This window comes from Amblyomma americanum, chromosome 11 (genome assembly GCF_052857255.1).
Source record: "Amblyomma americanum isolate KBUSLIRL-KWMA chromosome 11, ASM5285725v1, whole genome shotgun sequence".
NCBI classification, from domain to species: domain Eukaryota; kingdom Metazoa; phylum Arthropoda; class Arachnida; order Ixodida; family Ixodidae; genus Amblyomma; species Amblyomma americanum.
Genome location: NC_135507.1, coordinates 5,564,295 through 5,586,549, shown reverse-complemented (window position 1 = coordinate 5,586,549; position 22,255 = coordinate 5,564,295). Strand labels below are relative to the sequence as shown.

General features: G+C 44.9%; 2 protein-coding genes across 9 annotated transcripts in view; one reads left to right on the top strand and one right to left on the bottom strand.

The window, feature by feature from the left end:
* Positions 1-22,255, top strand: part of LOC144111304 (lysosomal protective protein-like) — a 268,952-nt gene that overhangs the window by 192,085 nt on the left and 54,612 nt on the right. The window lies entirely within an intron of this gene.
* LOC144111300 (sodium-coupled monocarboxylate transporter 2-like) overlaps positions 1-22,255 on the bottom strand; it is a 41,314-nt gene that overhangs the window by 1,203 nt on the left and 17,856 nt on the right. For 3 of the 5 annotated variants that reach the window (XM_077644552.1, XM_077644551.1, XM_077644554.1), the window contains 11 exons: positions 22,064-22,131; positions 19,687-19,844; positions 17,121-17,261; positions 14,135-14,264; positions 12,799-12,887; positions 11,947-12,056; positions 10,204-10,271; positions 8,361-8,447; positions 5,366-5,526; positions 2,574-2,677; positions 1,638-1,735 (listed from right to left, as the gene is read on the bottom strand). In XM_077644552.1, coding sequence (XP_077500678.1) covers positions 1,638-1,735; positions 2,574-2,677; positions 5,366-5,526; positions 8,361-8,447; positions 10,204-10,271; positions 11,947-12,056; positions 12,799-12,887; positions 14,135-14,264; positions 17,121-17,261; positions 19,687-19,844; positions 22,064-22,131 — 1,214 coding nt within the window. Of the gene's footprint in view, positions 1-1,637; positions 1,736-2,573; positions 2,678-2,778; positions 2,900-5,365; positions 5,527-8,360; positions 8,448-10,203; positions 10,272-11,946; positions 12,057-12,798; positions 12,888-14,134; positions 14,265-17,120; positions 17,262-19,686; positions 19,845-22,063; positions 22,132-22,255 lie in introns of all 5 variants that reach the window. The other 2 variants (XR_013310022.1, XM_077644553.1) reach the window with 2 other exon arrangements.

Below are 22,255 nucleotides of genomic sequence, written 5' to 3'. Positions count from 1 at the left end.
ACAGAAAGTGACAGGAAATAAAATAGGGGAGGAGGAGGGGGACAGGATACTAGAACATTTATTTTCAGCGCGAAATAAGCAAGAAAGCAACGGAAGAAGAAAAACAAGCTGTAACTGCATAAGCATGTTTCCGGGAATGAAGTTTCCGTTTTTACGCCGCTTAAAAATTGGCACTCGTTTCTGGCGTTCCTTGTCCTGGGAGTAAGCGCTGTATCAGTTCAGGAAGAGAAAGCTGATGACACAAGGTGATGAAACAATCTGATAATTTAAATGATAAGACAGCCCAAAGAGCGATGTAACTACAATTTATAAGCTGATAACGCAATAATAGCACGAAAGTTGAATAAAAAATTGGACGCGCGATCAGACAGAATGATGCGAGCAACGTTCGTGAACAGCTTTTCATTTCTGGGCCTTTCAGTTTTGCTGCATCGCAGTGCCTGCAATTGCGTCTGATCATCCCATATTTCATGTTGCTGCATGGTTTACCTGACCTTGCAGCAGTGGTGCATTTGCCTTTCATTGGCCGGCTCCCCTGAGCTTGCCTCAGTGTTGTTTGCGGTGAAAGACAAACTGCAATGCTTGCCGCTCTCCTCGGCGGTGGCGACGAACACGTTGCTTCGCCAGCCGAGCTCGCTTTCGTTGCCTCACGTAACCTCACACTGTACCTGCCTGCGTTGCCTTCGCTTCTCGGTGCGGCGAGCACGCCGAACCACCTATGGGCCGGCCCTCAGTGGCGTCTGGCATCCTTCCTAGCTAGAATTTTGAGGCTCGGCCCAGGGAGTGGGAGCTAAGAGGCGGGAACACGCTAAACAGGGACTGGCAAAATGCTCGGTCGCGCAGTTATCGGAAGCGAAGAGACTCGCGCAAGCAAGCAAGGAGCGCGAGCGGCAGGGGACCCTGGAGTGGCCACGGCTCTCGATTCAGGCTATGGGGAACTTGCGCTGAAGTTTGCGGTGCCGATTGCAGCGCCATAACACACTGCCCAGCCGGAAGAGCAAGCAGTTTGGGTAGCACTTTTAGTACTTTTCCGTGCCACCTTCAGGTGCTTATTGGCGTGAGCCTCCGCGCCCTGTCGAAGGCGCACGTGCCGTGCGTCAGCTATCTGGGCTACGCCGAGAGAAGCTACGCAATGAATGCTGTCAGTCAAACGCGGGTATCTAATCGCGCAGGATGTGTTCTCGCGTTTGCAGCGGCCCAAGCGGCTGACAAAAGCAGTCTTGAGTCACCGAATGGAACAATTGCAATGTCACCTTGGCAGCGCAGGTTCCCCATTGCTGATGCCGCCAGGCGTCATTTGCTGAAGGGCACAGCGGCTTTCCCCCTTATCCTTCGCTATCGGCACTGCTTCGGGCTCTGGGGTGACGTTATCGCTGACACGTTTACCGCCCTCGCTATCTGGGCCCTGGCTTTGTGCCTTAATTTCTTCATCGCACAAGGCTTCACTCCACCCTGACGCCAGACTCTGTGGGGGAGGGTGCTGTACAGTAGCAGTGCATTCGCACTAAATATTTCTGATACGCAGACGAAGGTACATATCTCTGGAACATGCCATGGCCCGAACCCTGGCTTTAATTTCGGGTTTAAAGCCAGAAAAAGCGGATAATGAGAAGATAAAGAACGTGAAAGAAGCTTACCAATGGCAAATGCCGGAGCAGTCCTATCCGTCGCCAGAACCTCAGCATCGCGGGATTAGAAAGCCGAAGGGCGTGTTCAGTGCTGTCGTCACGTTTACCTGAATAAAATGACAGAGACGCATTTGTTGATGCCGAAATTGCTTTTAAAAATAGAACAGTTTTTTCTAGCCACTCTATGCTAGCTCATGACGTCAAGAACGAACAGAACTACGGGATAACAGGTGGGAAGTGATTGGCAGTGATTGGCCTGAGGCATCTATGAGAACAAAAAAAAAAAACAGTCGTGACTTTAATCTAGTTTGGTTACGAAAACGACCGTCGATGGCGTTACGTGTATTTCATTTTTCAATGTTATGTTGCTTATAAAAGCTCCGTTTTCACTGAAACTGACATTTTCAGCGAAACTCTGGCAGAGGCTAACAGTAAAAAACGAGGTTTATCGGTCCATCTTCACTCAAGCGAAGGTTATATTGAAGGGAAGGAAAGTAAATGTTTACTGCGGGATCGCAGTTTGTGAATGGTCTGACACTTTTTTTGTGTATAACAGGTACAAATAGTCCTAAATTGTCTCAAACTGTGCGTGTATAACACACACGTAACCTCTTTGTGAGTTCTGCGTTTTTTTATGAGTTGTGCGTTTTCCTTTTAAGTTTGTGCGCTGTTACTCTGGCTTGGAAACAATGTTTGAAGACGAGCACAGATGCGCAGTGTTTCGTCTGTGAATTTCATGACTGAGTGAACAAGAAGGAAACGAACGATAGAAAACGCCAAGAGTACAGGCTATGGAGCGATAGTTTCAAAGTGATTCTAAGGGAATACATCGACCTACGTTGTGCTTGCTTCATTGCAGTACCATACTTGACTGTCCCACCCATCCTAGGCAGTTATACTTTACTACAAGCGGGGACCGCTTATCGGATATGTGGAGAGGCGTACCACACAGGAGACTGAACGTCAGTCCGAGCACCACCGTCGAAAAGGCGGACAGCAGGCAGCACCAGTAGGGCGAGAGCCGATAGAGGAGGAAAGCGTCCTGCGAGCTGCGAGGGGAAAACAGCCGTCAGAAGTTGTCAACGCGACAGATTGTCAGACGTGGAAGCAGACTCTAAAGCCTGGCTCACGTACAAGCGACAACGCTCGCCATTGCTGCCGCCGCGGCAGTTGGAGCAGCCAGAGAGACGAGCTTCCAACAAGTTGAAAATTTTTCGCCGCGACGAGCCGCTGAATCGCTCAATTGGACTAGTCGCTTCCATATGAAACAGCTTTAATAGGGCAAACGAAATAATAGGGAAGTGTAAAGATCGCGTATTTTCAAGTTCCATTGCTATAATGTGCAGATTATGTGGAACGTCTAGAGAAATGCTAGCTCTGGGTTACCTTAGACAGCTTGGGGCTTTTTGAAAAAGCATACATGTTATCATTGTTTGATAGGCAAAGGTAGAGAAGCTAGGGGCTCGTTGTGACGTACCTTTGAAGGAAGCGAATGGTCACCGAAACAAAGAAAGCATAGGGGAATTGTTTTTTCTTTAATTTCTGTGGTGCTGGTGCAGTCTCATGATTGTTAGACACAACATAAATACCCCTGAAAGTAGAATACTGGATAGCCGCCGCCATAGCTCAGTTGGTAAAGCACCGTACGCGACGTACAGATGCCATGCGTTAGAATTTCACCGGCATCATGTGCTTTTTTTTAGAGCGTTAGATCTTAGTAGCTCGCTCCTGTGATTATTTCTTCTTTCTAATCGATTATCTTACAAGCATGAATTGATTAGCTAGTAGTTTCTCATTGTTCAACAGAAGACATTAAAAAAAACAAAATAATTCCCTATGCCTTCCTGGGTTTCCGTGGCTGTTCGCTTCCTTTATGTACATTCAAGCCAGAATGAAACCCGAACAGCGTTTGTGACTTCGTGTCTTAACTGTGTGTTTTCAGCTGCGGCATACACCTAGCCTGATTATTGTTTCTGGGTAAAGGGTCTGCCGAAGGATATATTCACAAACCGGTTGCAAAGTAGACAAGGAAGGCATTAGCGTGTTCGCGTTTCATTCTTGCCTAACTGTGCATATGCGATTGTTTCTTTTTAGACGTGGCTTGAATGTCTCAGCACAGGCATTTCTATATTTCATTGCCATAATTATGGAACTTTCACGGGTGGCTGTCGAAAGTGCAGCCTATTGCTCAGCTGTAGAGCTTCAAAAACGTTGCGGTACCACGGCAAGTAAAAGAGAAAGGTGGCAAGACAGTAGCCGTCCGTGCACTTGGGGTGATGCTTTCTTTCACCGCCGCCTTCAGCGACGTTATTCTAAATAGACCAAAACAATGGAAAACCATACGTAGCATCGATCGATGAACTGGTGTGACCTGACTCCGCTTAAGCTCCCCCTTTAGGTTATGACTCGACAGCGTTAATTAATATTTGCTGCTTTCTTTCTTACCAAGTACTTATTTGGTCTAATATTTAGGGGGATGTCCCAAATTGGAGTAGATTTGCAATAAGGAAGTAATTACTTATTGGCATCCACCCAAGCACAGCCATACGGCCTGGGTTCGAACTTCGATCCCCGCAACAGGACGATTTTTTCTTTAACTGCCAAGTTTCTGAGCAAGCTGTACAGCTTTCCTTTGTAGCCGTATGGTTGGCTTGGGTGGATTCCAGTAAGTGATTACTCCCTTATTACAAATATAGTCCACCCTAGAGGATTCCCTTAAAATATTTGACCAAAACTGTTCCCACATTCAGATATTGATCAATTCGTTATTGCTCTACCATAATCTTGCTGTGCCGATTAGTCGTTAGAGCGACTGCTCCGGTGAATCGGTTGTCCCGGATTCGAACACCGGACCAGGACGAATTTTTCTTTAACTGCGAAGTTTCTGAGAAAGCTGTACTGCTTTCCTTTGTAACCGTATGGCTGCGCTTGGTTGGATGTCAGTAATTACTCCCTTTGTACCTCTTTCTGATTACACACACTAATTAGCATACATCACTAGGCATACTAGATCACGGGATAAAACAAGAGACATACAAGGTTTCCCTTAACCAAGTCAAACGAATGTGTCTGAAATTCCTAGGATCGCCAAATACTGTGCAGGCCAAGAAGGAAGAAAGCATGACTAAGAAACTGCGATGAGGATTCACGGTCTGTCCGCGATTACTTGAAATAAATCATGCTTAAGCTGTCTGAAGTGCGCAAAGAGCAGTGTTTGGTGATAAAGTTATTATTTTGATGGAGGAATTGCGCTCCTTAAAATGATTCTGAGTTTCTGCTTTCAGCGAAACGCTTGTCCGCTCCTGAGTTTGAGATTGGAGTTCACTGCTCAATCTCTTTGTGACTTGTCGCAAAGTGTCAGAACAGGCAGTAAAGAAAAAGTGCCTCAATGACCTAGGGGTGGCGTGTATGACTGGTAACGAAGCAGATGGGTTGGATTTCCAGCTGGTAATATTGATTTTCTTTTCAGCGTAATTAGTTTACTTTATATCCTTACATGTCATAATGACGTTTGAGTCATGCTGCGACTTCGCACTGGAGGCTCTGTCAACGTTGATGAGCTCATGCGACGTATTTACGAGAGTGAGCGCTTGTGAGTGGATTGACCGCGTGTGTTCATAATCGTACTTCATCGTTGCCATCTTGAGGCCTCTGCTAGACTCATAGACGGACAAAACTCTTCGTCATGCAATAGCATAAGTGCATGGTGCTATACCAGAGCAACGATGGAGCCTTACCCTACGATGGTTTCAGACGGTGTCGCCTCGCCGACTGTAGAATTGAGCGGACATCTTTCCAGGCTGTAGTTCATCCTCAGTGGTTCGATCCGCGATAAGAATCGGCCGGTCATCTGGCATATCTGAATGATGAAGACACCGAGGGCCGCCGTCGCTGTTCCCTGAGGGACGCCAAGGTTCGAGAGAAGGTAACAATTAGGGAGTGAACAATCGACTTCGCCGTTGCAGAAACATGCAGGCGGGTATCTCAGAAACTACCTGAAGTTTCAGCTGGCTAACTAGCAAATAAAACTGGGCTCCCTTTCTCAGCACGCAACTTTCACCACTTGTACGAAGCCTACTAAATGCTTAATTTTCAAAAAAAGTACACAGGCGTAGAAACCGCCTAGAGAAAGTTACTCCAGTGCCTGAGGATAATGGGCGGAAGAAAGGTGGTTGAGTACAGTACAATAAGTATGGGACATTTTAATATCTACATGAAGAAGCTATGCCACTACAGTGATGCACATGCAGCTTACAGACGCGCATTGCTTTTTGAGTCGGTCGGAAGCGGTGATGTGTGGAATACATGGGGTTGTGCTATTTTGGACAAAATTCACCAGGGCGCGTCACTCATGATATTGGTTTGCAGGTGCGAAGTGCGTTATTGTACAGTGCGCTATTGAACTAGCACACATTATGGAGTCCAAGGCCTAGTTTTGTCTCTACAAGTGCGATCTGGCACCGAAGGCTGATAACACAGCTTTATGCTTTTTATGTAGATCCCGTGTCCTGGGCACTTTTGTCCCAACAGTACGTGATAGGGCTCGGTATTCAGACGATCAATTAAACTCAGGTAACTAATCAAAGTTTTTACTTCAGCCTTTCAAAGGAAATAATAAATTGTGTAATTGGAAGCCGTCAACATCGGATGCTAGCCAAGTTTTTAAATTTTCTTAAGCTGTATTGCGTTTCGGAATATCGCACGTCAAATATACGTTTTTGAAGGCACATTGAGTTAGTTTTCCGCTTTGAATATTTACAAATAGGTGTCGCTGAGCGTGGTATCGACACCTAAATCAAGACAACCTATCTTATATCATTAGATTCTAAAATGGCCTGTGAATTTGATGCATAAGAAAGGGGAGGGTTGTGCAGGGTTCTTCAAAAATTTTGTACAAGGTGTCATAATTGAGAGTATAGCAACATAGAAATGCGGCGACTTATCAAGTAAACGCCTGAAAGATGATGGAAATAACTTGTATTCTGATACTGCACATTACTCTTGAATTAACGAAAAAAATGGTGCTACTACTGGTGGCAAAATATGCCAGCACAAAAATGGCGGACGACGTGCTACCCCGCTCAGTGTTTCGCGGAATATTATTCACTCTGTTCGCAATATGGTATAAAGAAAACCTGGCTATTTATGACACGAAGGCTGTGAAATTCACCTCAAAGAAAGAAATCACGACTGGGTGCAGGCCGCTCTGGATTTCACTTTGTACATAAGTGTGGAGTACATAGCGCGTCAAAGGGTTAATATCCCTCTAGAAAAAGCGAAATGCGCTTCTCCACCAACAGCCTCACGTCACCACTGTTACTCTTGATTCGGAAAATCGTACCACCACCGGTTTCTAGCGGCAAGGAGAGCGTTTGACTGGCAATATGCCGTAGGCTGCTCTTAGACTTGCCGCGCCTTGGATGCTTGCCGGACATCATTTCCCGCTGACACGCTGGCTTGTATCGTGTTATAATTTAGCTTTAAATTGATCGCCTATGACTGATCGTTGCTTCCGATGGCGTGGACAGGGGGAGAAGACGCATAGCTGGTTGTTCCAGAAGTACGTTCAAGATGCCACTTGCATAAACGCGCCCCGCCGATATGTCTATGTCGCACTGGCGATCGGTATCGACGCCTACAAATGACGAAGTACTGTGGCGCGTTTAAAACGACTGACGGGCTCTAGAGCCTTGCAAGTACCTAATGGAAAAAGAAATTTGCTTTTTTTGTGTGATTTTAGACATTTTGAAAGTACACACTCAGGAGCACTGTAAATGTTTTGCAGAAAGAGGAAATTAAAACGATGGTACGGCGACACTTAAGAGACCGTGAAATCGAAAAGGCGGTGTTGCTGGACGAATTCTCTCGCCCACAAAGAAAGCGCAGATAGTAGTAAATAAGAGCAATTTGGGCACATCATCGAACACCATGGGAATAGATGAATGAATCAACCAACCGATTCGTTTATTTATTTATTTACGTTAGCACCAATTGTCTAAGCATTATAGAGAGGAATGAAATTGAAACAAAGATATTATAACAAAGCAAATGAATGCGAATACGCGGCAGCATTTGCTTGAACAGCGAACATTTTCTAGAAGACTTGCTAGAAGACTGGAAAGTGGTCCACACATACTTCTGAAAACTTTATGCTTTCTGGGGGTTTAACGTCCCAAAGTGACTCAATGCTATGAGGGACGCCGTAGTGGAAGACTTCGGATAGTTTCGACCACCTGGTTTTCTTTAACTTGCACTGACATCGCATAGTAACGGGATTCTAGTATTTCGCCTTCGTCAGAAAGCGACCGCAGACCCAGGGAACGAACCAGCAGTATTAATAACTAAAGTGCAACAATACTCACTTCAGTCATAACATAAACAATTAGAAAGCGGGATATATCAGCCATAAACACACAGAATAAAAAATTCATAAAGCTGCTATTAACAAGAGAAAAAGTTCCAGACGAGACATTTCACAAGTAATATAATATAATGGGGCACAGCCATGAAAAGAAAAGATTACCAAACAACATAATGTAACACTGGTACTCCTTATGACATCGCAAGTTGTAATAAATTATTATTAATGTTTGTTTTCTCTCTACAGAAGAATGGCCTCGAACTAGCACTGTAACTGTATGGCCATAACGACGCAAAAGCAAATGCTTGGAATGTGGTTGTGCATGCATAATCATAATCGTTAGGGAAGTCTCACAAGGCGGCCGCGCTCACCTTCGTGTTTGCCCATGGAAATAAGAAGGCGAGGATGACGATGCCGGTGAAAGGACCCGAGGCAGCAGAGTACAGGGATATGCAGAACTGCATGATGGCGAATTAAAATGCAAAACAACGAACTCAGAATAAATCGGACGAAAAATAACGATTATAATGTTTCTAGTTGGTTGTACATCTCTACACACCAACTAAACTTTTGTGGCATCACCAACGACACGCTCCCTGTAGGTGTGTGATGAATTGCCATTTGGAAAGCAAATGTGATAGGAATTGGCCGCGACAGAAAGAGAACGGTTGTTTTTTATTTGACGAAGACGGGATTTAACTTAAAGGGACACTGAGAACAACACTCTGCAGCTGTTGCCAGAGAAAAGTGATTCTTGACTCTTTCTGGACATGCTGGCGTCTGTCCGCCAGCAAACGACGCATTTATCGCCGAGGAAATTGGATCTGAAAGTCTTCCCGCGAGTCGATTCAAAGTCGTGACGTCATCACCGATATGTACGGGTTGCCACCATTTTGAAGTGAATCGCTGTGAAGCATAGCCTCTGGGATCCGCAAGAAGAAATCGGCGTTGACGCGCGCATATTGCTTGCGAAATCAGCCGGTGATGGCGCCACCTGTAATTCGTATTTAGGTCTTTTCTAATTATAAATGCTTTGTTATGGGTGGAAGTGAGCTCTGCGATGGAAACGTAACACCATATCAATAGAGGCCGAGTTATGTTTATCATCGGTGTCCCTTTAAACCACGGGACAAGGCGAATCATGCGGGCACAAGCACCGGCTTCGTTGACAGTGCAGTTTCTTTGTCACTGTGGTTCTCTTGTCTCGACAGAGCATAGCGCACTGTAAGGCACACATGCAGGCACTGTGCAGCGCAATAACGATAGGCTCTCTCAATCAATGGATGCCATTGTTATCATCATCTTATTACTGTTATGCTACCATTTTACGCTGACTGGTATCCAGTTAGCTCTGTACTGCGAAATCCTGGACCAGCCTATCTCAGCATATATCCAAGGATCATGTGTCATCATGGCACTTTTTACAGCGACAGCTGTTAACGGCGCGTTTCACAGTTTGGCAGCGCCGTTGGCGTAACAGTATATAAGTAAAATAAAGGTGAAACGAAGAACAAAGGCGTGGCCCTGTTCGCCGCGTTACGGCTTTGTGGTGTGCTCTCTGCTCAGACGCTGCAACTATTGATTGCACAGTATGCACGTCTGAGCAGAAAAGGCGCCACTATTCATCACCTCAGACAGCTGGCACTGAACGACCTGTGACACAAGTGTAGTAACCGGAGTGAATTTTTATTCTATTTTTGATTTGAACGACACTCTTATAAGCGGGTTTTCGCCTTCTCCTATATAAGGCAGCCTGTGAATGGTGTCAATTGTCATTAACGCATCAGAAGGCACTTTACCACAGCTGAATCCATGGACAATTGCAAGGGCTTGAAAAAGGAGTAAGAAAGGACTAAGAAAGGGCGCCCCTAGCACAGTACACTTTCTATCAAAGGTCCTGTACGTAGTAGATCAAATCGTAAACACTCAGTTTAGATGGTGGTGACATTTGTAAAGAGAGGATTTTATATTCATGATGATGGTTCATAAACTGATGGATTCTGACCACGTCGGGGATATTCAAACAGCTTGGCGTCTCAATGACCAAGCTTAGGTCCGCACTCACAGGGCGCATGTCTTGATCGTTTCGCGTACATATACTTCTTGGTTAAAAGTTTCTTACTAGATGCATGTTTACGCGCGGATGATAGGAATAACAACTGGAACAACGGAAAGCATGCCAACGCTCCACGCTTTCCGTATGGTTAAACTTACCCTTGCTGCAGATCCCGCATATGGGACTAGGAGACCAAGAAGGGTCATAACCATTCCGCTTGCTGCTGCTGTAAAATAAAAAGAGAATTTTGGAGCGAATAATCTTAGTACAATGGTCCTGTTTACGCCACTGCCAAAGCCGCACTGTGGTGAGGGAAAGGAGAAAAAAGGTTATGAAAAAAAAAACAGCCATAACGTGGGTAGTTGCTTTGCAGATCGCAACCTAAATTTCAATGTGCAATGCAGAATGGATTCATAATTTTAATAAACTAATTGAATTATCAATGCCGCTGGACATTTTTTGGGCAAAACTTTAACTGTGACTAATATTTGCCGTGACTTATATTCAGTAGCATCAGTTGTGTTGTAGCATTACTGGTGTACATTTATTTACGGAGATGCCGGCACATGCTACTAATGCCAAAAATCTAAAAGGGGGTTGTGGGTTTGCTCGGGAGGAGTGACGGCCTCCGCAGACAATCTATTCGCGCCAGCTGTGCTGTAACGTAGCCACACACTGAGAAGCAATGTATGTGATCAGCTTCGTACTTGCTACGTGACTGAATGCAACATATTCAAGGTTATACCTGTACATCGCATTCCACGTTATGAACCGTGCTGTGACACCGACGCACAAAGGAAGCACGAACAATTAAGCACATGACCTTGTACAAACAAGAGTCACTGGATGAGATCCAGCTACTCTTGTGCAAACCACACTGTACAATTTTATTTCAATTTTAATGTAAAACAAATTAATGTGGATTAGCTCAACTAATCCAGGATATACAAAGCGAAAGATGTCGGAGTTTCTTGTGGTCATTGGCTTTGGCGTTGAATATGTTCTAGGCGGCGATGGCTTTGAGGAAAGGAAGTGCGCGTAACTGTCGCCCTGGATATGCGGACGCCTCGTTCGTGCTTTGATACATGTGGGGGTGATGAGGGAGAGACGTGGCCTGAATGCATTAGCGCCGACAGCGTTGTGGCTGACATGCGGCACTCCAGCAATAGCTAGGCCGCAGCGCTCATTTGGTGATCAATCTCTCGCGATCAACCATTAACCGCATGCCACCTCCCAGGGTGGCAGGGAGGGTGCGCTGCCTACCCAGCGTGCGGAACGCATTCAAAACAGACTTTTGCAATTGGACACCAACGCCACGTACAGGAAAGCGAGATTGAGGTTTCCACTGACCCACGGAGATGGTTGTGCGCCTTTCCTTTCGTGAAAATGAACGGCCTTTGCAAAGTTGTCAACGCCAATGAACTCTATGAACGCCGTCGGCTCACTTGTTTTGTTTGGTTTTTGAGGAAAAGAAATGACACATTAACCCTCTCACATATCTCGGTGGACACCCGAACCGCGCCGTAAAGGAAGGGATAAAGGAGGGAGGGAAAGAAGAAAGAGAAAATTGAAAATTTAAAGTTGGATTTCGAGGAAAGGCGCGGCGCTGCGCATCGGCGGAACACCTGTGACTCGGTGCTACTATTTGCACATGCGCAGTAGTGACTAGGGAGCGAGATGGAGAGAAATATCCGTGCGGAGGCGCGCGTTGCGACGTCATGTGCCTCCTCGGAGCACCGCCACGGCGAAATCGCAAGTTCGCGGCCAGTAAAGCGTTCGTTTAAAAAAAAAACCTGTATAATGTGTTCAGAATATTCGTGGTTAGCTGATAACTCTCACTGATCACAGCATAGAAGTTTAGGAGCGTAATGTGGCATAGCCACTGAGTAACAAGAGCTTACCGAGAGCAGCCACCACTAGAGGAGACTTCTTTTCAGAAACATGGAAGTTGGGTGACACGATGTCCACAAACAACACGGCTGCGTGCGAATTCACAATGGAAGACACCGTGCTAAAACATGTAGAAAGATACAGCAGGCCTAAGCGCAAATGCATGTCAACATTTCCGCAGACATGCATACATGGCCGTCTATTAAGAACCCCAGCCCACGCTTTAGCAAGCTGAAGATTGAGAGCTTAACGTATCAAAGTGCGTTGAAAGTTGCCGCTATCTAACGCAGGCGCATGTTTAAAAGTATGTAATTTATGGGGCTTCACTGCCGGAGATTAGTTCTTCGAGGTACATGAATTAAAGAACGCACTTATATGACATTTTACATTTTATCTCACTTTATCTCGAACCACGAAAAAGAACTATTCTCGGGCATGGTGCCTGTATTGTAGATCAGACAACAAACGGGCATTTAGGAGAGGAAATTATCCTAGCGGTTCGAAAAATACGCTTTGGACAGCAGATCACTAGGTTGGAGCGCTAGCTAAGAACATATGGAAGATATCGATGTTGCTCATGTTGACCAAGAATGCAGGGAGAGAATTGTGAGAGTCGTAATTCTTGCGATAGACATGATAGAGTCATTAATGATGTTTATTTTGAAACGAACAAATGGCAGCCGTTCTTATCGGCGTGCCAGTTATATCTAGACTAAACATTTGCATCAAACGAATAAAAGTCAGTACAAATAATCGTAACGCAAAGCACAAAAAAATAGACGATGATCATCTGCACATGGTTGTAGGTTTACTTTGTGGGAACAGGTACTATAAGTCCTTAACGGAAGGAAGAAATTCCTTACCTTATCGACGCGCTCACAACTCCTGCCATGAACAAACCACGTACTCCATCGATGGCACTGGTGCTTTTGTTGATGTAATAGGGCACTATCTGAAGAAAATAATAAAAATCACTCGTCTGCTGCATACATGTCAGAGCAGTATCTTAACTGTGTGACATGCAGTGGTTTACGCCAGTTTGAGGCCACAGGTTTAGCGGGTCTATGTGGCGCAGCTCTGGTAAGAGATTCCGAATCGGGGGTGGCTGTTGCTTTCAGTGCCAGCTGACGTCAAGCGACACACAAGCTGAAGTACAAACTCAGGTTTGCGCTGCGCTGAAATTAACTTAAGGATCAACGTGTGCGTTGCAATGTCGTTATGAGCCCCGACTGATGAGCTGAAATATGCGTGCAAGCCAAATCAGAGAACTTATCCTTCGCATTCGAGGAACATTTGCATTAAACATCACTAATGTTTCGGGAGCTCAAGCATCGGCAGTATCTGATTGAACAAATCGAATAAAACACATGCTTCCTAATTATACTCCGTGTGGAATAAAAATAAAGTATTCCCATTCATTAACTTATATCTATACATGCTAGAACGAATATTAGGAAAAATTACTGATAAAGTTACGGCTCTCATTTGGCTTCGCTTGTTGAAAACAAGCGGCTGCGAAAAGCTTACACGTCGCGTAAGGGAGCGACGCGTTACAGAAGGCAGTGTTAGTTATTTCACCACAAGAAAAGAGTTTACCTTGCTGTGGAATTGGCCTCATTTCCCGTTGGATGCCTGCCGTCATGGACAGTCCGAAAGGTAACAAAGATATTAAAAATTTCACGGCCACACAAGCTTTGTGTGCGGGACTGCTGGATCCTTCATAACCCCTTATCTTAGCTGTTGTACTGAGACCAGCGACTTTGTCGCTGTTCTAGCGATGGCGGCTCGGTGTTTTTTTTTTTTTTTGCCGTCGAACCTTGCAATACTGCCCTAAATATGTGCTACCAACCTGCATGCTGATCACTTTCAATTTTTATGCATACCTACAGTCAAATAGCACGCTCACTTTGCGTGTTCATTAAGGCATCTGGCTGGCTCTGATTTCATCACAGATACTCTGTGGAATAATGTCTTGCGGCGTTATTCATAACAAAAACTCCATACAAGTATAAAGTGCAAGCAGTAGAATTGGTGAACTACAAGAGTGTGCTTATGTTTCAGGATTATGATATCTATATCCACGTGGGAAGCGGAGCAGCTGCAATAAGCGGCAATAAATGGAACATGGAAAGCTTTTCATTCTCCGAAGTTTCCTTGCCCCTCTGTGATTGAAACAACATTAAACAAAATATACGATACCTGATCGTACCGTGATATGGAGCCCGAAATAACTGGGTCACAGTCCCTGTACCAGTATACTATGGCGAGAGCTGTCAGTCCACTGAGAGCGTAGAATACTGACAGTAGACCGGCACCGGCAAACGTTACTCTGGAACGTCAGAGACAATGAAGGCGCCGCTTATTAGAGCACCTGCTTAACACACAGAAAAAAGTTTATCGCAAGGACAACAAGCAACTGAATCGTTGGAGCTGCTTCAGGACATTGTGTTACTATTAAGGAAAGGATAAGAATGTACTGTCGATAGCAAAATACCTCGGCATGTGTGTCCTAGAAAAAAAAAAACATTGCAGCGCTTCCTCAGACAACGTCACCTGGAATTGTTACCAGAGGATAGAGCCTGTACACATCTTCGCACCTGCAGACTTTTCAAGCGATTTGCTTACGTGACTGCGTCGGATTAAATTTTTTACCCTCAGCTACATCTCGTAAACATTTGCAGTCGATAGTATCTGACAATAGTCGAAGAAAAGACGGTTCTTATTTTATTACAAATAAAAACTGTATGCCATCGCCTCACTAACACTAATTGAACCGCGTCAAATACTTTCCTCAGTAGGCGGCAACGAAAGTGCGAAGCTCTGGAATGGGTCACAATTCATCGTGGTCAACCCTATGCTTGCAGAAGAATTGTAGAGATAAACGGCAGGACAACTGGCAACGGCCAGTTAAACTCATGCAGTGCAAATATCCTACCTCTAATTAAAACTTGATTCAACTCAATTTATTGCCGGCTTTTTTCATACGCATAAAGTACACTGACCTAACCTGGCATCTTGAGATACACATGAATAAAAGTCTACTGAGGAAGGGTGGCACTACATAACATTTGACGAAGAAAGAAGTAGCGCGTCGTCGGGGCGCTGTTTTTAGTTCTTCAATGATGCACCAACTCGCTCAGTATTCGGTTCTTCTACACAAAATTTACAACCTCCTGATAGCACGATCGTAATCCTACATAGGAGGATAAAAACTAAAAACAAAGGGACAAAAAGGGGGGAGCAATTGAGCAGCACAAAAAACTGAGGCACAAAAAGATGGCTAGAGGGGAAAAATGGATACAAAAAACTCATAGGACAGCTACTAATGCGTAACATGAGAATCTACAACTTCTGTTTGTGGTGAATAGAGAAAAAGATGTTTGTTCATTCAATTTGTATTGATGTCTGGCAGAATGCGTGTTACGTCACTACAAAGTCACCCACGACGTCACTTATTTTGGACTGCTTAATGGGGTGCTCCAGTTATGACCAACCAACGTGCCGCCACAGTGACACCATTCGTGAGGCCTCTGTATGCGGGTCATTTAATGTTGCACAATGTTACGTCGACAATGCCGACGCCGCAGAACCGGCTGTAAAAAAAAAGCACCACATATAGCAGTGTTGCATCGCTTCAAAGTGCCCCTGTCTGCTTTATTTCACCATTCTGTTTTTAACGTTGTACCGATCATCGCCTAGATAATGTCGCTGGATATGATATTAGTGCCACTGCGTCCACAGGATAAAGGGATGCAACTTTAGACGAAGAGGCGTCTACCGGTTTTCATTACATCGCGGTGAATCATCTTCCACCTACTAACGTCACATCGCAGGAGGCTGGCGGGTACAAGGACGTCAACCGTACATCAATCTGATCACCCATGACGTCATGACTATCGGCGGACGCCTTTGGCTGGAGGCTGTTTCTTAGGGCATCTGCCTATTCGTTCTTGTGTTGCATCCGGCTGTAGTGACCAGAGCAACAATTGGGTGCCGTCTTGGATCCAAAATAGCGCAGCTTTTGCGACACTTAGTACATTTAGAAGCGGCCAACGGAGAGCGTTTCTCAGTAAGCACAGAATCAGATTGCACTAGGTGCTTGTGCTGCAAGGGCCTGTGTGGTAGAAGTTCTCATGCGACTACTAAGATCAGACGCAGTGGCCAGCAAGCTCGTGACAAAAACAGTGCCGATGTACGCTCCTGCTCACATCTTGTGATGCTGGGTACAAAAGGACGGCTTCAGTCACTTTCTTATTAAAGTATTTGTGGTGACTGGATCGATACTAACATCCAGGCTCATTTGTTTTTTATCCTACGTATTATATGCTTTTGCTAGCGTGATTTCTTATCCTACATAGCTGCTGTAAAGTCAAGGTTGGAGAAAGTTACTCGCTATTCGTACGAAATTTTGAGGCGACTAATAGAAAGGTTTTTGTCGTACATCATGTTCAGATCACGCGTGTCCCCATCCGTCTTTTAAAGCGTTTAAGAACATCGCGGCACTTATACAGCCAACATGTCATATGAAGTATTCACTTTGCTGTTTTGAGGGAGTCCCGTGTACTGTGCGATGTCAATGCACGTTAAAGAATCCCAGGTGGTCGAAATTCCCGGAGCCATTCACAACGGCGTCTCTCATAGCCTTAGTCGCCTTGGGACGTTAAACCCCATAAACTAAACTGTTTTGAGGGAGTGTTCACGCAGCCACTTTTTCAAGAATTGTGTAGCAAAAAGGAACGCATTGAGTGGCCTTCCAAGTTGTTTGCTTTTCCTAATTCAGCTGGTAGCTCCCGGTGGTCAGCTAACTTTCTCGAGCTTCACTATGAAAATTATTTGTAATTTTAATTTAAGTGTATACCCTTCCGCGTATGCATTTTACTATATAGTGTTATAAGTCTGTATGTTTCAGAAACTATTAGTAGCCGCAGCACATAGCATGACTGAAAGTAGTACTGAAGCGACGTTAGGTAAAATGGGCTGGAAAATGTTTTGCATATGGTCATTAGGACACCCCGACTTTTGCAATATGGCTTTAATACCGCTGACAATCAGTACATTTATTAGATATGAAAAGAATTTTATATTGAGATGACAACGGCTCTCCATATCCAATACATTGCTCTTAAACCTGTTTTCTCGTACTCGGCAATGACTACAAGATGGTATACAGAGCTCGCCGACTTACATTCTAGCTTCCCTGAGAGATCTCGCTGCTAAAAATCTCTGCGTGATCATCTGGTCCAAGCCGAGTCGCAGCAGCTGGTAAGGAAAGGCTGCGAACAAGGCGGCCCACACAGTTTCGTCGGTCGTGACGTCCATGTCCGTTCTATGTATAGGGCAGAGAGACAAAACATATGGGGCAGCTGCTTTACAAGGCTCGAATATTTTGTGTGGGTTGTCTGCTTAAGCAAAAAAAAAAAAATATTCGCCCAGTGCTTAACCCTTACTCGTAACTCTGAGGACTTAGCGAGAGTTGATATAAGCTGACGAATCAGCCATCATATTTTAACTCCGCGAAGCAGTTCAACAGCGGCATCTCACGGCTAATTATTGGCTTCAGCTTCAATGTGTGTTAGGCCGACGCAGCGCAGTCTTGGGTTAAGGGGGACGAATAATGTGGCCGCACCATCATATAGCTGAAACCAAAGTGACTTCAGTTCTTCGCGAGAACTTCGTTGTCATGATCAGGATCCACCCTGACGCAGTGCAAACGTAAACGAAGCTACAGTAGCCACGACTGATAAATGCCTTGAACGTCCGGACGACGGTAGTTTCCCATTCGGCTGCTACTAGGCTGCGCCGGTCGCCACCAGTAACCACGGAGTCCACGTTTACGTCAGTTTACGTCAGTTTACGTCCCTTTTCGGGAACTGCATCATCATAAAGTCTCGAGTTTCAACCAGAACGGCGGGAAACACTTTTTCTACTTGGAATCCAAATCTCTTAGCAATAAATGCACCTTTCACCGCCGGCGAATCCACAACATCGGGTTTTGGAGACAAAAATATTTGATAGAGCTGTCCTCAGTGTCCATTTAAAACTTAGAATCAATAAATTATAGCGCCATCTTGTACTAAGCAAACGAAACTGGATGGGGCGACGCTTGCTCCTGTTCTAGAATGTCCGTGCTGGTAGCTCTCGCTGTAAAAAATACCATATTAGAGAAAAGTCCAAGTTGGCAATCCACATCTGGCACTCTGTGAACGTTTACCTTAAAGGGAATAAGTCAGAAAAACTTTTAACATGACCTCATTCTCCTTGATTGTGCTTTGGTGCCTGGGAACTTTTTTAGGCCATGACATGAAAAGAAACAACCGGTATCTTTTTGAAAGAGTTGGATGGCTGTTTGAAATTGCTAGCAGTTTCTAAACACTGCAATTTAAGTACATGAGCTAACGAAATGTACATGAGCTAGCGTGGCACAGTTTCCTGAGCTGAAGATAATGATAAAACTACAAAATGACTGCGTTTTTGTACAGGTTGCATTGGGGGAAATAAAGCGAGATGAAACTTAACCAAGAGAATTTGCTCCTCGACAGTGAGCAGCAATTTGTACATGATGGCATGTAGTTCGACAAATGAAGGATGCATAAGCTAATCTTTATTTCTTTATTTGACATACAATCGTTCCTATTGGCTCCTGTGAACAGTGAAATTGAGACGCAACGAAAACGCAAATGCAGTAGGCTCAAACACAACGTAAAAATACGGGCTGTTAGCTACTAGATATAAGCAAGTGAAATGCGTGACAGATGTGCTCGCAACGCACAAAGCGATGCGAAAATAGCTATACAACAAAACCTGCACAATATGAGAACGCTGCATGTGCATCTAACACAGCTGGTAAAAGCAGTGCATTACACGCTAGACTTCAACTTAATTCCACATGTGGCGACAACTATACATGCTATGGAATCTCATGCAAAAATATTTCGCTGTGGAAAAAAAGACCGAATATCGATAGCAATTTTTAGAAAACTTGCACTTTTTCAAGCGCCTGTGGTTCTTGCCTGTTTACCCCTAATGATACGTGATGCGGCTTCCCTTATATATATATATATATTGCAAAGGGGAATGTTTCAATATTTTTTAATTATACAGGTACAAAGTGGCGTTACTGAACGTTCTCTTTGAAAGCGAGAAGAGATAAAACTCAGTGATCGTCGACGCCCCCGCTATAAAGTTCTGTTACGAGAGTTTCACTGTACGGATCCTGGACCTCGCACGCATATTCCATTATTCGGCGCGCAGGCATTTTATAAGCCGTTAACTTGTAATCCTGTGCGGCATACTTAGGTGATCGACTAACAGATATTAATCGTTTGTTAGCTTTGGCGACTATGTTAAATGCATATAATTTCCAACTGAACTCCACAAAAGGTTGTCACTCTAAATTATACTATAACCTGTTACTAAATTAAGATTAGTCTTCTTTCGAGAGTATTCAAATTCAAGCGAATGGCTTGAATACATATATATTGCCTAACGAATATATTCGTGTGGCACTCAGGAAATGCATAGCAGAAAGAAAACATACGGTATGTAATAATCTAAAATTATTGTATCATTTCTATCTGTACAAGCTGATTGATTAAGGTGCTTGCATAATTCTGTAAACCCCGCAAAAGGGAAGCTAGGCGCGCTAGACAAGTTAGAAAAGGCGATCGTCCAGAACACTGAAGACCAGATTGCTTCAGGTAGTGCTAAAGGTTAATTATAGAGCATGTTGAAGAAACGGGGTGATGGCTTACCGAAAGAAATTTGCTTTGATGTCGAAATCATCCATGCTCCTTAATGAATGGACGCTTTGGGAAGAATCGTAGACTACCTTAACGATGATTATCAAAGGTGCCGAAGTCATGATAAGCGCCTGCACACAATCGGCCCAGACGACACATCGAAGACCTCCCTGGTGGTGGAGAAGAAAGGATTAAAAGAGATGACGATTATAACTCGACTCTTGGCAACGCCATGCGGTCACTAGGGATCATGACAGTTTCGCTCTAAAAAGGGTCCCCGTTGCGCCGTTTTTCATTTCGAATAATATACCCTTAACAACGTCCACGAGTACCAGCAGCGCTTTTTCTGGTGACATCACACACACAACGTGCGGTAGTCTCGTCTGGAGCGTAGTATTATGGCCTGTATGTGCGTTTATCAGAGCCTCATTCTAAAGCAAGTACACATGACGCCTACATTAAACAAAAATTTTACTCAGATAAGAGAGTACTCGAGAGAGATATATATAAAGAGGAATAGGAAGGCAGGGATGTTCCATTCCATAGCGCAAAAAGCAGGGACAAGATAGAACACAAGCGCTAGTGCATTTGTTCTGTCTTGCCCCTGCTTTTTGCGCTATGGAGCCTCACGTTAACTACCCACTAGCCGGAACCTTCACCCTTCTATGTCAGCCAGAAGGGTGCTCCCCCGGCTGCTTACCATGCACTGGGGAGGAGGAATGAGGGGATTGTAAAAGGAAAGGGAGAATAAGCGAGAAGCACAATCCCAATTTGTCATTCTAGCCAGTCGTTCTGAGGGTGCAAAACTGTGCCTTGTAAGCCTTGAGAACAGTCGACTGTTGTGACCACTGATCACTTATGTGGGCTTCCTGGCTATGCTGCAGCCCGAATGGCTGCAGCATAGTTGAGCCACAAGAACTGGATGTTGCGCGCCCAGTACTTGCAGTGCGTCGTGTGCTGCTGGCATGCGCAGACTAGATAGCAGAGTACACAGGACTTTTGTAAAAGACGTGAGCAATACAGTAATTTGCAGATCTTGGTCATGGTCCTGATTGAGGTTTTTTTTCTGATGCAGTCGCAGGCGTTTAGCATTGGCAGTGCGGCAGCGTCTCTGACCCAGTAGGCGTGCAAGGCTTCGTAGTGGTGGCCAAGTAATATCTGAGGCAGGTGGCCCGCCGTCACCGGATGCCAGGCTCTTTGAATTTAGCGCGGTTTTTGGAGGAGGCGGACATGCTGCTGTTGCGCGTGGGGCCTTCCCTTAAAAGGTTATTGCCTTATTTGAGGAGCTTTGGCGGCGCGAACGACGTCGTCACTCCTTTGCAGCGGCCTCTCTACGCTCGGGGCTTCTCGTGCAACGATGAAGTCGTTGCAGACTCCGCTCACGTGACCGATCCTTATGCACTTCCTGCAGTGTGGCGTCTTAGGAAGAAAGGTCGGAAAGGGTGCCGAAAGTGGCGTAACCTTCACGTGTGCTGGTACACAGTCACCATTGAAGGTCAGCTTGATGTGATGTAGACCTTCCCATCCGCTGAGCTTGGATTATTCAAATGCTGCTGTTGGTCACCGGCTTGATTAAAATGGGCAAATCGGCGTCACAGAGGGCGATATCGAGGTTGTAAACTGTGGCAGCTGTAGTGCGATATTGCCGAGTTTGGTGATGGTGGTGCCCCATTTCCGCACACCTCTTCATTGTGCGACGCCTGCCGTATTAATGGAAGAAGAATGTGCCCAAGAGGAGGTGATGAGTGATAATACTTATCATTCAGAAGGTGCATTCAGTGTATCTTTTTTGTGACCTTTAACCAGGAATTAAAAGCTTTTTTAGCGACTTCGAGCATGGCTGAGCAAGTCCCAGAAAAAGGCCGTCTTCGAAATGAATGGAGCTAAGTTGTGGACATACTAATAGTTATAAAAGGTGACTAGAGGAATACTGCTCACTTGTTACACCTATCATTCAGAGACTGGTACATTAGTGAATGACGCCTCAAGCTTTCTATATTTCGCGACAATACAACCAGATTTATGGCTCGCGGTTTCGAGTTGTAAAAAATGTCGCCAGTGGAAGGTCACTATGTGACTGTCGTCGACTCTTCTCTGTTTTCAGGCTGTTCTCTACTCTCATTTCGGCAGCATGCGCTTCGTCTGATAGTAGCTGTCCTCTGTTTCCGATTCCAGTTTTTGCTTGTCTGCCTCCATGATTTCGAACCAAATTCTGAAAATATTTTTGGCCACCCCCGAAGTCAGACGTGCATAACTTTTCCTGGAACTAATGTTGTTATCTGAAACTTCAAGTTGAGAGACATTGTTTCCGTATGCTCCTGTGCGTTTTACAATGCAAACGAGGGTGCAGTACCTTTTTAGAACAGGAAGTGTGACAGAATGAACTCACCAGTGCCGTGTAGATTGTTCCGGCGGTGCCAAGTGCAATAGTTGTTGCTACGGGTGATAAGCCAAACACTGAAACGGTGAAAACACGTGGAAGAGGAAAGTTTTGGTTAAGATGCAGTTGACGTTGTTGTTCATCTCCTCTGTGAGTGTATTTTGTTCTTTTCATTTCTTTTAGTTAGTCTGCGCCACGAAG